The following is a 15,496-nucleotide window of genomic DNA, read 5'->3' on the forward strand; positions in this document are numbered from 1 at the left end:
ATATTTTTAAGTACTGAAAAAAGGTTCAGACAGCTTAAAGAATATATCTATCGACACACGTGAATATGAGTGTAAACTAAAATACATAAACACAAAGTCATGTCAATGATGTGTGTATATTCGCACATGGAAATCCAGATAGCAAGTACCCTCTTCTTTTAACAACCAATTTAACTTACTTCCAGTTCTCCTAACATAACATCTTTCTTAGGATTTTTCAGGGTTAAACCACAAATAAGAGAGATCCCAAGCAAAGGATGGTTTCAAAGACCCAGCCGACAAGGGAGGCCAGGGATTCTGTTACTGCTGCTGGGCAGCTACAAGAGGTGCAGCATCATGGCACCCCACGTCCACACCACCTTGACGTCTTTGTACAGGTGCACAGGCTCATAGTCGATGTTGTTCTTCAGAAAGTACTCGTTCACACAGGACAGCAGGGTCATCTCGGGCAGGGAGAAGATGTCCATGAACTGCTTCATGGTGTTTCCGTGGGAACTCTGCAGGCAGGGAGGAAGGCTTCAGCAAGGGGGCCAACACCACAGTAGGCTTCACGTTCACCCAGGGGATTCTGGTCGTCAGCATCTGGCTCCCTCCCCACAAGGAAAGGAAAATTCTAATAATGAAAAAGTGAAAACATTCACCTCGTTTCTTGTCATTCACGGCAGAGCTGACATCTCACTCTAAGTGTAAGTGGGATTTCCAAGGAAATGCCCTGCTTTCCCCCCCAAAGTCTAAGCACCCTTCCCTTTCCTCTCCTTTGGCTCCATCCATCTTAAAGCTCACACGCTTTCATCACACACAGAGAAAGCCAGCAAATTGATTCTCGCCCATGGAATGGCACAAAAAGCCACTAAGTCTCCTAAATTTGAGCACCCACAGCCCACATGGGAGTTCGGAAAAGAGCCTTTCTCTGAACACCCGCGATTTATAAGACTAAGTTTACCAGCTGTTTGGGCATCTTCACTGCATTTTGATAATGCAAATAAGAGAGCGCATCTAATAGTACAAGAAGCAAATATTCGGAGAGCAAAGAGGACCACAAAAGTTAGAAAAGCAGAGGTTTCCCTTTGGCACGAAGTGACGTGCTGCCCTTAATCTCAGGGGAGGCAACAGCTGCTGTACGATAGCCCCCAATGACTTAATCCAGAAAGTGGGGACACACACGGGGAGATGGTGGCAAGCGAGGGGGTACAAGGAAGGTATACAGAGCCTTTACCAGGAAGGGGGGAAAGGGCTGAGAAAGGAGAAGCATGGAAGAACCCAGGAGAGACTGTAACATACCCATCTCTCTCAAATCGAGGGTCTCTCAAAACACAACCCCAAATGTCCTTGCTGATTCCCTATGAGCAGAGAGTCTAGTAGTTCAAGATCCTAAAGCTACCAGGCCACGTTTCGAAAAGGAAAAAGACAGGCTGCTTGAATTAAATAAATAATTTCTCGTTACCTTCCCATAAAAGTCGCTCATCTGTTCCAAAGGCACGTGGGAGCCCTCGTACATTTCAATGACTTCCTCATCAGGGACCACGCTGAGGCCTCTGGGAAAATCACAGGCGGCAGTGATTTTGATCAGTGAAATAATGACTCCATTATTTGTTCTTAATTCTCTCAGTGTTTTTGCATTCACAAGGTTACTGGAGAATAACTGGCTCAATAAGCATATCGTACTCTAAATAATAAAAAATACAGCCATGGTAAAACAGATGACTTTGTGGTATTAAGACTAGGGAGTTAACACAAAAGATTATGTAACCTGTGTTCAGGAAAAAAAAGTCACACATTTAACTGCCTGTAACACAGGCAGTTAGCATCAACTACAGAGAGCAACAGTTTTCAGACCTCTGGCAACTGCTGGCATTTCTCAACTGAGATGCAAGACGCTGCTGTCACAAAGAGGCAGGAGGTGCCACCGGTAACTGCTATAAATAACAGGTATGATGCTGCTACTGTTACTACTACCATTCTACGGGTAATGAGAGCAGGAAAAATAACAGCTAATACCACATGGCCCCTGCTGAGTGCCAGAAATGAATTCCACGCAGTCATTCACTTAATTCTCAGCAATCTTAGGAGGGAGGCACTATTATTCTCCCCACTCTCCAGCAGAAGCCACCAAGGCACAGAAAGGTCACAGACCTTGCCCAAGGTCACCAAAGTAGAAAGCGGTGGGTCAGGACTGGGTCCCAGGCTCTTCAACCACCACAGCACACGGCTTCCCTCAACAAGGTACATGGCCTCCTAATGACCCGCTTTGGGGTGAGTTTGGGGGGTTGTTTTTTTTTTTTTTTTTTTTTTAATGTTTTTAATACATTAGGGAGAGAGAGGCTGGTCTGTCCCCATCATGCTCCTGCCCTCTGATACTCTACCTTAAGAAGGTGAGCGCGGAGGCAGAAAAAGTCATACCCCGGGCTCCAGTGGACTAAACACCACGTCAGGATGCCTGACACCACCTCTGGGAGGAACGACCCCAAATGCTGCATCACACTGAAGGCCAGTTTCCCCGTGTGTAAAAAGTCAAGGTAACATCCCCCCATCTGCCTGCTTCCAGGAGCTGCAGCAGAATCTGTAAATGAATCCAACTCCTCCAAAGAGAGGGGAAAAAAAAGATTGTGGAGTCTGACTGGCCAGGATCCCACCCCTGTCTCTGGTACCCATGCGGTGGGCAGGTGCTTTCACGTGGGACTTAATGGTCTCAGACCTCCTCCCCCGGAACAGCCCCTCTAGAGAACTGTGAAGGGAAATATCTGTTCCCCACCCCCTTCTCTAGAGGGGAAGGCACCTGAGACACAGACACCAACGGTGAGGAAGCCACAGAGTGAATGATGGAAACACCACGCTGTGCTATAATGGGCGTAAAAGCGATTCAACTCGAATCTCAGTCACTAATACAAACAGGTTGCTTATCACACTTGGCCAATATTAAACTACGTATAAAACATAATTTACATGTGACGTGTAACTTTAATGAAAATATCACTTCAGCCTCTTCCCTCCATTCTCTACCCTTATCTTAATTTTAAAAATAGCCAAGCGGATTCATTGATATTTTGCCTCTCATCTTGATTAACTTGAAACAACTACTGGCCTTTGAAAACAAAAGAGCACTGGACTTCCCTTTATCTTTGCTCCAGAAATCAGATAAGACACGGGGACTAAACCAGATCATTCTAGACAGTGACCTTGGAAAACAGCTCTGGCTACGGGCAGCAGCAGTCAGCAGTGAACACCCCTAAGGCTCTGACACCTAGAAAGGGAATATAGAAAGTAAAGGGATTCTGCCGGGGGAGTTATTTTTCTGTCCCCACCCTAGGGGCTGCCCGGTCCCTCGGAAGCCACTGCCACCTCTAAGACACGTTCACAGGCCCGTGGCCACACAAGCTGCATCTTTAAGGCCCACATAACCAAATGCCAGCTCAAAACACGCAGACAGAGCAGCACACAGGCCTGCCGGAGCCAGGCTCAGACAGACGGTCGGCCGCACCCAAATGCGGCCTAAACCAGCACTGAAATCAGAATAAAACTTTACATGGCCCTGTACGCATAGGAGAAATAGGCAGGGTAGGAGCACAGACCTGAAAGAGTCTGCCCTGGGTTCAAATCCCAGCTCCCTCACCTGCTGGGGGGATTACCTGGACCGGGAGCAAGTAATTTAACCTCTTTGGGCGTCAGTGTCTTTTTTTTTAAATGGGGGGCGGGGGCAACAGCAGCACCCACCTCCTGGTGGTACCGACTGAGAAGATTAAATGAGTTGCTATAAACAGAACGGCAGCCGGTATATAGTAAGTACTATCCAAGTTCTGCTGCTGTGACTACGATGGGAACGATCCTAGCTTTTCACAAGGCTCCCAGTCAAGATCTGAAAACATGGGTATGAAACGGGACTGCGGCGGGGAGCCAGCCCGCCCCTTGGCCCAGCGGGGCTCACGCACACAGCCCACACACAGCGGGATAGCCGGCCCGACGCAGCGACCCTGCGGGGATCAGAGAGGGACGAGGCTGAGGCACCAGCATTCTTCCCCGCCATCTGCTCATTCGTTACCCCTTTGGGGGGCAGAGCGGAGAGGAGTGACATCTTCGCCTGCCTGTGCTGTTCCAAGCACGCTCTAGTCCAAATGACGGGCCGCCCCTGGAGGTGGGCGCTGGAATCATGCCCATTTTACAGGGGAGTAAACACCAAGGCTTTGAGCAGGTCGACAACTGGCTCGAGGCCGCACACACGTGAGCAATGGGGCTGGGGTTCACACTCAGGAAGTGGGACTCCAGAGCCACACACGCACCCCTGCGGCTTTGGCTACCACACCCCCTCCCTCTCAGCCCCGAGGCCCCAGCGACCTTCCCAGGACCTCAACCTGAGCACTCCTTCCCCTTTAAATGCCTCAGCAGCTCCTCCGGCCTAGCCCCGTCCACACCCCTAATAGGATGGATGATTCAGCTACAAAAGAAGGAACAAGGTAATTAGGAGCCACGGGATGGGATGGACCACAGGACGGTAAGACCCCGTCAGGCTGAAAGGGTGGGGAGAGGCCTCAACACCAGTCAGCCACGCAGAAGGACGGGTGAGATTTCAAGAAGCGGAGGAGAAGGAAGACCACGCCCTGGGAGAACGCCAGCCTGAACAGATGCCCAGCGGTGAGAAAGGAGAACTCGGAGGAGAGGAGTATTTGTGTTGTGGCACCTGCCCGGGTGCCCGGCATCCGCTCCCTGAGACTGGCTGAAACGGCTGGGAAGAGAAACTCCCCTTCTCCCCTTGACCTGGAGCTGGGGCTGGAAGCCTGGTACTGCCAGGGGTCACCACGCGGAGGGGCCTGCTGTGAGCTAAGCCAGAGAGGGGTGGAACGCCAGGAGATGGAAAGAGTACTGACAATCACTACCTGGCCCCTTGGAGCCAGCTACACCTGCAACAAGCTCTGTCCCTAGACTACACAACTGGTGCGCCCAAACTGGGGTTTTTTTAAAAGCCAGTTTGAGTTGGGTCTCAGTGACTTGCAACCAAGAGTCTGAACCAATCCAGGAAGTAAAGGAGGTGTGTGTGACAGATGAGGAAGCTAAGCGTTTAGAGGAGGTTGATGGAAAATTTAAGAGATCTGGGCTCTATTCTTCAGACGGTGGGGAGCCATCCAGGATTTCAGAAGAGAGAGGGGTTGGTGAAGGCAATGCTTTAGGTAGATCAGTCCAGCAACTACATCCAGGATGGACTGCGCTGCAGAAAACCGCAAGAGCCCAGGAGAGATGGGATAAGCGCCTGAGTCCAGGAGCAGAGGGTAGAAACATAACTGGAGGGACAGATTTGAAAGATCTGCTGAGGACTTCCAGTTAACCCTCAGACATTCAGAAATGCCTGCTGCACACAGGCCAAGAGCACAGACTCTGGAGCCAGACTGTCTGGGTCTGAATTCTACTTCTGTGTGGCCTTGGGCAAGTTACTTGTTAACATCTCTGGGACCAATAATAGTACCTACCTTATAAGGTTATTTTGAGGATCACATGGGTTAACTCAAAACCTTTATGGCAGTATCTGTCTCACTGCAAAACTCAGTATTTGTTAGTTGCTGTTTATTATTACTAATATTATTATTATTCTCGTCACCACCACCACCTCTTCTCCCTCTTGAAACACCATTAAAATGACAGTAAAAGAATAAACTGCTCAAAATCAAAGGAAATGAGTGCAAAGACATCAGCATATAAGACATTTCAACATGTTTTTGGAAAACAAACAGCTGGTGAGAAGGAGGCACCTGACTGAGCAACATTGAGAACGGGGCCTGCAAGGGGACACCAATGAGAGGGACTGAAGAACGACCACAGACCCCTAGAATCAGCCGTATCCGGAGCCAAGAAGCTACTGGAGGATATGCTCCAGCAAAATGAGGGAGTACAGCCAGAAAGAGGAAGAGATGGGAACCAGGAAACAGGGAAAGTAGCAAAGGGAAGTCCTAGAATGAACAATCAGAGTAGATCAGAGCAGGAGGAGGTAGTCAAAAAAACAAAAGTAACTCAGAGATTATGTAACACATTTGAATTGTGGGGAAATAAATATATGTGTGATATCTATGATGGAACATTAAGGAAAAAACTAGAGATACCTAACTAGAAAACTAAGCAAATAAAAAATGAGGTTATTATTAAACCTAAAAACCAAGCACTGTAAAAGAAAATGATCTCAGTGCTCTACTTGGCTTAAGAATGAACGAGACCTACAGAGTCATAATGCAAACAGTGAAACAATCAGAGAGAGATCTCAACAGGGTTAGGAGAATGAGGCTGGAGAAGGGGGTGCATGGCAGGAGAGCCAAATCCTCAGCCCTCACAGCAGGGACAATGTCCAGAATTAGAAGTGTAAGCACATTATTTAGAAACAGAAAGAAAAATACCAAATGTATATGTAAATACGAACCACAGTCCTAAATCCCACCCACAAATTTAAGAGTTAGAAAAGGCAAAACCCTTCATTTCAAAGTTACAAAGATCTCTCACTGAGCTCAGTACTTCTACTAATTCTATCAATAATAAACAGGAGGAAAAGAGACTTGACATCCAAACCACTCAACTACCATGGTGGGAACAACCTGCCCCCACCATCCCTCCCCATCCAAACCGCCTCTGCAGGACCCTCACTCAGGTGGCCACCATCGCCTTTGGAGAGCCCGTCCTCCCCAGAGTCCTCCAAAGTGCTCCCTAATGGCCGAGCACACGTCCATCGGCACCTGGGTCACTGTGGACTGCACTCCTCGGTCTACTCGTGTGGCTTCCAACCTACATCCCCAGCTCCTTGAAGACCTCCTCACACGCCAAACCATTAGCATCTAACATGGCAGTGGCCTGATCAATGTTCCTGAGTGAGGGAGGGAGTGGGGGAATGAGTGAATGATTCACAGATACACACACTGCAGCCCTCCCATCACTAAACACTCAGGGGGTCTTGAAACCCAAAGCCACTTGGTTATTACTTTGGGAAAATTAAATTTACCTCCTCTCACTCTTACCTGTAGACAGTTCCCAGCTGGATGTAATGAAACGCGTCGATCTTCATCAAGACTGCCTTCAAAAACACAAGCACACACACAGGTAAATAATGCACAACAATTTTGCATATTTAATGAAAACGCAAGGTGTCATTATAAACCCTATCAACATCAAGTTGTCGTAAACAAAGAAGGACCCTGTATGTTTCTGAAAGGTCTGCTTGCTGAGTTCCTCATTAAGGAAATGGCCTGTCTGTAAACCAAGACATGACACAACCACCTTGTCCTCATAATCTTGAAGATGACTGACTATGGGAAGTAAGCAAGTATCTCCCATGAATTTAGCATGAATGCTAAATGCATCCACGCTCTTCCAATACAGGCTCTTGAAAAAGACTTCATCCAAAGACGTTTTGGATAATTTAGTTCTTGAGCCCCAAAGAAGATAATTTAAAATCAATTTACACGTTCAGCAAAGAAAAGCATCAAGAGTACGTACATTTTACTCCCGAGCGTGTTAACTATAAAAAACGATGAGAATTCAACCTACCCGCTGCACATCATAATGCAGTCCACGGATTGCAAAGTTTGGGTCATACTCATACTTCCTGATTTCCACGGGATACTAAGAAGGAAGAAAGGAACCGGTTTTAGCTAGTGACGTACTAGGTTCAAGACAGCACCCACACTTGGCCCCTGTATGAAGGCTGAGACGGCTCGTGCACTTGGGTGGGAAGCTAGGGTCAGAAGGGACAGGCCACAGCTTGCCCTCTGCTTCCAGACCAAGAGCTTCCAGACCACAGAGCACTCCTTCTGCCCTACTCCGTGTTTATCTGCCCACACACAGGTGAGGCCCCAGCCCCCCAGCTCTTCAGCCCCCTGGCTTCTCTGGCCTTAACTCTCCCGTGTCCCCAGCTGCAGGGACCCCTCAGCCATCGGTACAGCCTTCCTCCCACTCGGGCCAGAGACACCCTCTCTCAGCGCCCAGCTCCGGGGTACAGCTCCAACCCTGGTTCAGAACACACGGCCTGGCTCCCCTGCTGTTTCCTAATCATTAACCTGTCCCTCCTACTACACAAAAATCCCAATCCCCTCCTTATCCACTGCACCCGGCATCCAAGTCCTTCCCTCTCTCCCAAGATCTCAGAATTGGAACACCAGTTACCTCGCTGGTAGCACCGACGTACCGAGCACACTGTCTGCTGCTCTGCACAGCTGGCCCCACCATGCCCATTTGACAGATGGGACCTCAGAGGCTCCGGATGAAACAACCTGGCCTGGGCCACACAGCACAGGACGTGGTGAGGCGGGGGGCCAGGCTCTCCCCACTGCCCCTGCCCTCAGAGGGTGCACCTGCAGGCCAGAATATCGACTTCTGAGTCTAGGGAGGCTGTGTCCCCAGGATCTCCCAATCACAATGTGAACTGCTTATGTAAAAAACCTACACAACTGTCAACAGGCACAGGAAAACCCTCTACATGGCTGCACAGCTACCTCCCAGTGCACGGCCAGGGTCACGCGTGTGCAAGAACATCTCCTGGAACCACCAAGCTGGCCCGCATGCGGCAAGTTTCCCAGCCAAGCTGCACAAAGCGCTGAGTCAAATGTCACATTCGGGCTCATTTATCTAACACCTGCCACGTGTGCCAAGGAATCACTCGATGCTATTTCCCTCCTGGGCAGAAGGGTATAGAAACAAAGTTCTCCAAAATCCACACAAAACATGAAGCCAAGGCAAAATGACCCGCCTCAGGCGATTCTACACCAAGCACTATACTATACTCTCACTTAACGGTGGAATCCGATGAATACGTCAAGTATTTACTGAGCGTGTACTTTGTGCCAGGGCCTAGGAATGTGGCAGTGAACAAAACTGACACTGTCAGGACTTCCCTGGTGGATCAGTGGTTAAGACCCCACGTTTCCACTGCAGGGGGCCCGGGTTCCATCCCTGGTTGGGGAACTAAGATCCCACATGCCACATGGCACAGCTAAAAAAAACAAAAACAAAAACAACTGACACTGCCTCTGCCCCTAAGAAGGTTCCATTCTGTGGTGGGCAGGCGAACCATAAACAAATCAACACATGGTACAGTGCCTCATAGTGATACGTACTACAGAAAGAATGCAGTACAAGGGTTCAGAGATCTAGGGAAAAAAAAAGAAAAAAAATGAGGAGCAAGGCTTCGGGTTGCCTGGAGCCAGGCAGGAGGTCCCACCAGAGGAACTGGCAGGTGCAAAGGCCCGGAGGTAGGAGCGTGTCTGGCGGTTCAAGGGCCAGTGAGGCAGCTGGGAGGAGAGGAGGCTGGTGAGGAAGCCTGGGGCCCAGCAGCACCAGAGGCCTCTGCTGTCACTCCAAGTGTGATGGGAAGGCTCGAGGGGGTCTTGAGTCCAGGACTGAGATGATTAACGTCTAAAGGTTCACGCTCGCTGCCGAATGGAGAACAGACTAAGGGGCAAGAAGAGAAGCCAGGGGACCAGTCAGGGGGCTACCGCACCATCGGGCGGGAGGTGATGGTGGCTTGGATCAGGGTGCAGGCAGCGGGGGAGGCGAGAAGTGGATAGAGGCAGGCAGGACGTATTCTGAATGAGTGAAAAGAGAGCTCACGGCTGCAGAGACTGACTTCCTCCCAAACGGTACAGCATGCGAAGGGAGGTAAGAGCAATCTTGTAGTGGAGAGACCTGGTAAACACTACCTCAGCCAGATGGTCAAGGCCAGCATCGTCGGTGGTTAAGCCATGTGGACAGGATGTGATGAGACTGGAACTCTACCTCCATGGTCTTCCTCCTCCCCAAATCCACAAGCCCAGTCTAACCATGAGAAAACAGGAGACAAAGCCCAAGAGAAGGGCATGCTAAAATGTACTGACCAGGACTCTTCACAACCATCAAAGTCATCAGCGGGTCATCAAAAATAAGGAACTTGTAAGAAACTGTCAGAGCCAAGAGAAACCTAAGGACACGTGACACCTAAATGCAATGTGGTGCCCTGGATGGGATCCTGGACCAGGAAAAGGACATGAGGTAAAAACTAAGGAAACCTGAAGCAAGTACAGACTTTCATCAATAACGAATAATTAATATCAGTTCCTCAGTTGTGATAAATGCACCGAGGTAATGTAAAATGTTAACGTTAGGGGATACCAGTCATGGAGTATACTCTCTTTGCAACTTTTCTGTAACCCTAATACTATTCTAAAAGGAAAAAGTTTATTGTAAAAAGGAGACAGCATGTGCTGAGAGATCAGAGGTGGAACAGAGGTGAACTGAGGAGTCGAGGCTGGTGTTAGGCTTTGGATTTGAAAAACCGGGTGAACGTCGGTAACCATTAATAATCAGGAACACTGACGGCCATACAAATCTGGGAGGTGAAATTAAGAACTCTTCTAACGCCGCCTTTCTACCCCCTGGGGCGGACGTACCGAATGAAAACATAGATACAGTTATTACCCAATATTTATTTCAATTTTTGTAAAAACTTATTCTCGTGAAAAAAAAAGAGAAAGGGTAATTAGCAAAAGGCCTGGAACATTTACATTAGCTTGTGGGGAAGATGCTAAATTGCAAACTTACTGCTCTACTACTATGCATCTCAAAAGCAGGTGTCTTTCATCTCCACAAGTACTTTTAGTCTTTGGCAGGAGAGAAAATGGCACCAAACTCAATGCTTCCAATAGCATCTTGGCAGAATTATTTTCAAATCCAAAACAAGAGAAAGATCTGCATTAGCATAACTGCCTCTATTAATATGCTTGATATAATTAGTGTTAGGACATACTTCTTTTATCAAAGCAACAAACAGACATAATGGGAATGAAATAAGTATCTTAAATCTAGAAGCTTTTCTAATCATAATGATTGTACCTTTTTCCCATCTATTTCATCTCGCTTTTCTCTCCAAAGTTCATAAATTTTTAATCTTCATGAATATTTTATTTTCATATGAACAACAAACCCATAGGGTAGAAAGAAAAGGTGTTATTAATCCCACAAAAGGCAACGTGAACAAAGAAGAGAGCATCTCTGCCTTGGAAATACACAAATCTAAGTTCAAATTCTGGTTCTGCCTCCTACTGGTCTGTGGCCTTGAACTACTAGCTGAACTCCATAAGCCTCAGTCTGCTCAACCATAAACCAAAGTGAATATCCATTTGCAGGGCTGTAACGCAGATCAGAAATTATAGTAGTAATAGGGCTTCCCTGGTGGCGCAGTGGTTGAGAGTCCATCTGCCGATGCAGGGGACATGGGTTTGTGCCCCGGTCCGGGAAGATCCCACGTGCCGCGGAGCGGCTGGGCCCGTGAGCCATGGCCGCTGAGCCTGCGCGTCCGGAGCCTGTGCTCCGCAACGGGAGAGGCCACAGCAGTGAGAGGCCCGCGTACCACAAAAAAAAAAAATAGTAGTAATAGCTAACCTTTACTGCGTGTATTCTATGTGCCAGGCATTTTACAGAAATTAACTCCTTTAATTATCACAATAACATTTGAGAAAAGTACTGTTAACTGTGCCCATTTCAAAGAGGAGGAAACTGAGGCTCAGAGACATTAGGTCAGTTACTCGAGATTACCTAAGGAATAAGCGGTAAAAGCCAGGATTCAAACTCCAGCAGTCAGGCTCCAGAACCTGTGCTTTCGGCACTGAGCAGACAACCAACAGTCGGTGCTGTCAGTATGATGACCTTCGTTTCATAAGTGGTATCGGTCACAGCAAACGCTGCAGATGACCTGGGGTCAGAATGCCGGCACCAGTGCAAGACCCCTTCAGCTGGCTCTCCAATGGGCTGGTGGGGAGATGGGATAAGCCGACATATAGGAGAGCAAAAGCAGGACCACCTTGCTCTTATCCTGCTTCCACCCTCAAAGCAAAGGGAAAGGACCGTGGGTTGGACCCAAGAGAAGAGAGTCTCTTGAACAAATGGAGAAATGCAGCTGGATGGCAAGTGGCTAGATGGGTTTACATCCGATCGAGTGGCCATAACTAAAGAAAGCTTGGTGGCTGAAGGGAATGTTATTTTTTTTTTTTTTTGGTGGTACGCGGGCCTCTCACTGCTGTGGCCTCTCCCGTTGCGGAGCACAGGCTCCGGACGCGCAGGCCCAGCGGCCATGGCTCACGGTTCCAGCCGCTCCGCGGCATGTGGGATCTTCCCGCACCGGGGCACGAACCCGTGTCCCCTGCATCTGCAGGCGGATTCTCAACCACTGCGCCACCAGGGAAGCCCAAAGGGAATGTTATTTTTAGCAAGTGCCATTTCCGCATTTTGAATAAGGACAAATGAGTTTCTTATTAAATCCACTGATAACCAAAAGCTGAGGGGCTCAGGAAATATACTGCACCAAACGGTGAGGATCCAAAACTTTAACAGCATTAATAAAGGTACGATACCCAGAACCAGGAAGGTGATGGGCTCCCTCTGTTCCACCCCGGTCAGACCCCACCTGCAGTAACATCTTCAGTTCAGAGCCTCACATTTGAGACGGATAAACCAGAGCACACACAAAGGAGGGAGACCAAGACGATGAAAAGATGAGAAAAGACGCCAAATGAGAATGGTTGGAAAAACTAAGAATGATCCAACAGGTAAAAGAAGTCTTAGAGGGCAAAATGGTCCATATAACACCCAGCCCATGACTCAAATAGTCAAGTATAAAACATCAGTTTCCACGATTTAGGTCTCTAGGTTACTCACACCCACCCTCCCCCACCCCCAGCCCAGCTCCGTGGATAAACTCCTTCCAGATTCCACTGAAATATCACCTCCTTCGTTGTTTCCCCCAATTCCCTCGGGCAGAGAAAGTTGTTCCAACCATCCTCTGCACACGCCCAGCTCTCTGTTCAGACGTCTGTAGGGCTCCACCAGGCAGAGGCTTCATAATTTACCTGCCTACAGGATGGACTCCCCCCGCAGACTGTTGCTTTTCCAAGGACAGCACCTGCATCCTACTCACCTGCAACCTCCCTGCTGCTATGACGGAGCTTAGCACCGAAGAGGACTGAGTAAAGGGAGAATGAACGTGTGAAGGGATGAATGAAGAGAAGGGAGCAGTGGTAAAAGCTGCATGAAGGCAGAATTGTTCAACCCATGGAAGAATCTCCCCAAATTCAGAACACCTCCAGGAGCAATGCACTCCAGTAACACTCCTCGGGATGCCGTCAGGGGTTCTCAAAGGGGACTGGCCCGGGGCTCCCCTGGTGGCGCAGTGGTTGAGAGTCCGCCTGCCGATGCAGGGGACACGGGTTTGTGCCCCGGTCCGGGAAGATCCCACATGCCGCGGAGCGGCTGGGCCCGTGAGCCATGGCCGCTGAGCCTGCGCGTCCGGAGCCTGTGCTCCGCAACGGGAGAGGCCACAGCACTGAGAGGCCCGCGTGCCGCCAAAAAAAAAAAAAAAGGGGGGGACTGGTCCAGATGACCACTGAGGATGCTTCTCATCCTGGTTCCTGAAACATGTACTCAAATTAGACTAGAGAAAACCACGTTTGGTTTTGAGTGTTTTTCTTCCTTCCCTATTATAAGCTCTCAACAACACTACACATCAAAAGACAGTCAAATATTCTTTATCTAAGAACGCGATTCCGTTCAGGGATGAGAGTAAAACATTGCCCATGATTTCAAGAATTCCTCCCAACCAGAACTCAACAGTCTCCCACTGCATCAGGCTTTGGGAGAACCTATGTCACTGCTCCATGAGAAAGGAGAGGGCAAACGTCCACGGCTGAATCTCCACTAATGAGTAACTTGGGACAGTCTTTTTGTCAGAGACATCTAAAGATTCTTTATTAAACAATCAACTATCCTCTAGGTACAAAGTTTCAGTTAGGCAAGATAAATGAGCTCTGGAGACCTATTATATAGCATAGTACCTGTAGCTAACAATATTGTATCGTATACTCAAAATTTGCTAAATGGGTAGATCTTATGTTAAGCGTTCTTACCACACACACACACACACAAAAAAAATAACAATAATGATAATAAAGGGGACAGGAGGAAACTTTGGGAGGCGATGGATAGTTTATGACCTTGATAATGGTTTCACACACTTATCCTGAACCTCAGTGAGTTATATACATTAAATACATATAGCCTTTCACATGTCAATCATACCTCAATAAAGTGGTTTTTTAAAAAAACTATCTTCCAGATGGAGTCATTTGGAACGGAACCAAATCTACTCATTCATTGAGCAACAATTTACTAAGTGACGTCTATTGCGCCATGCACGAGGTCAGCTCACTGCTAGTCTTCACACGCCAGCGGGGAAGGGGAGGAGGACTGTGATGTCCCCAGGATCTTACCCTGTGTTCATTGATGAGAAGGTCCCGAGCAGCATTAAATATCAGTGTGTGCAGGTGCTTGGAATAAAACACCAAGGTGTAATCATAATCAAAGCCATAGATTTCAATGTCCGATAGGCTCATCTCATTGTTTGAGAAGATGGCATCTGGATTCAACAAGTTGCTCATAATTGAAGGAACCAATTCTAGAAGTGAAGGGAAAAAATACATTATACCCTATGATAAATAAAGGTTAGTATGATTTCAAAACAAAATGAGTAAATTAGGGCTTCCCTGGTGGTGCAGTGGTTGAGAGTCCGCCTGCCGATGCAGGGGACGCGGGTTCGTGCCCCGGTCCGGGAGGATCCCACGTGCCGCGGAGCGGCTGGGCCCGTGAGCCGTGGCCGCTGGGCCTGCGCGTCCGGAGCCTGTGCTCCGCGGCGGGAGAGGCCACAGCAGTGAGAGGCCCACGCACCGCAACGAAGAGTGGCCCCCACTCCCTGCAACTAGAGAAAGCTCATGCGCAGCAACGAAGACCCAACATCGCCAAAAATAAATAAATAAACTAATTAATTTTTTTTTAAACCCATTATATAAGATTCTGGTATATTGTGCCACATCAACCTTTTACTCTATGTTACACACTTAGGGTGTTTTCCTGTTTAAAAAAAAAAAAACATCATTAAGTACCTTCAGATGTTCATCTTTGCCTTTCAGATGATTTCCTTCAGATGGTTTGTTAGAAATGTGATTATCCCCAGGATACCATCAGGGTCCCCTGGATCCTATGCTAGTTTTGAGCTTCTTTTTTGAGCAGTTCTGACTATATGTGAGGATTGCCGTTTTCATGATTTTTATTCTTTCTTGGAGGTTTTCCAAAAATTCATCCTACCTTACAACTTCCATGAGCCCACTGGATCCTTTTAAAAATCTAAGATGCAGGGCTTCCCTGGTGGCACAGTGGTTGAGAGTCCGCCTGCCGATGCAGGGGACACGGGTTCGTGTCCTGGTCCGGGAAGATCCCACGTGCCGCGGAGCGGCTGGGCCCGCGAGCCGTGGCCGCTGAGCCTGCGCATCCGGAGCCTGTGCTCCCCAACGGGAGAGGCCACAACAGTGAGAGGCCCGCGAACCGCAAAAAAAAAAAAAAAAAAAAATCTAAGATGCAATATGGGAGGTTAGTGATCTTAGTTTCCACCATCTTGAAACATTTTGCTATTTTATCATTGCAGGCATTATTTCATCATTGCCTAGCAATTATTCCC

General features: G+C 48.3%; 1 protein-coding gene across 3 annotated transcripts in view; it reads right to left on the bottom strand.

Moving 5' to 3' along the window:
- NT5DC3 (5'-nucleotidase domain containing 3) overlaps positions 1-15,496 on the bottom strand; it is a 53,588-nt gene that overhangs the window by 20,904 nt on the left and 17,188 nt on the right. For 2 of the 3 annotated variants that reach the window (XM_059082470.2, XM_067010000.1), the window contains exons 2-6: positions 14,256-14,440; positions 7,513-7,587; positions 6,984-7,039; positions 1,445-1,535; positions 360-497 (exon numbers count right to left, since the gene is read on the bottom strand). In XM_059082470.2, the coding sequence (XP_058938453.1) occupies positions 360-497; positions 1,445-1,535; positions 6,984-7,039; positions 7,513-7,587; positions 14,256-14,440 (545 nt within the window). Of the gene's footprint in view, positions 1-359; positions 498-1,444; positions 1,536-6,983; positions 7,040-7,512; positions 7,588-8,127; positions 8,316-9,659; positions 9,775-14,255; positions 14,441-15,496 lie in introns of those variants that run through there. The other variant, XM_067010001.1, reaches the window with a different exon arrangement.

Source organism: Kogia breviceps, chromosome 12 (assembly GCF_026419965.1).
Source record: "Kogia breviceps isolate mKogBre1 chromosome 12, mKogBre1 haplotype 1, whole genome shotgun sequence".
Taxonomy (NCBI): Eukaryota; Metazoa; Chordata; class Mammalia; order Artiodactyla; family Physeteridae; genus Kogia; species Kogia breviceps.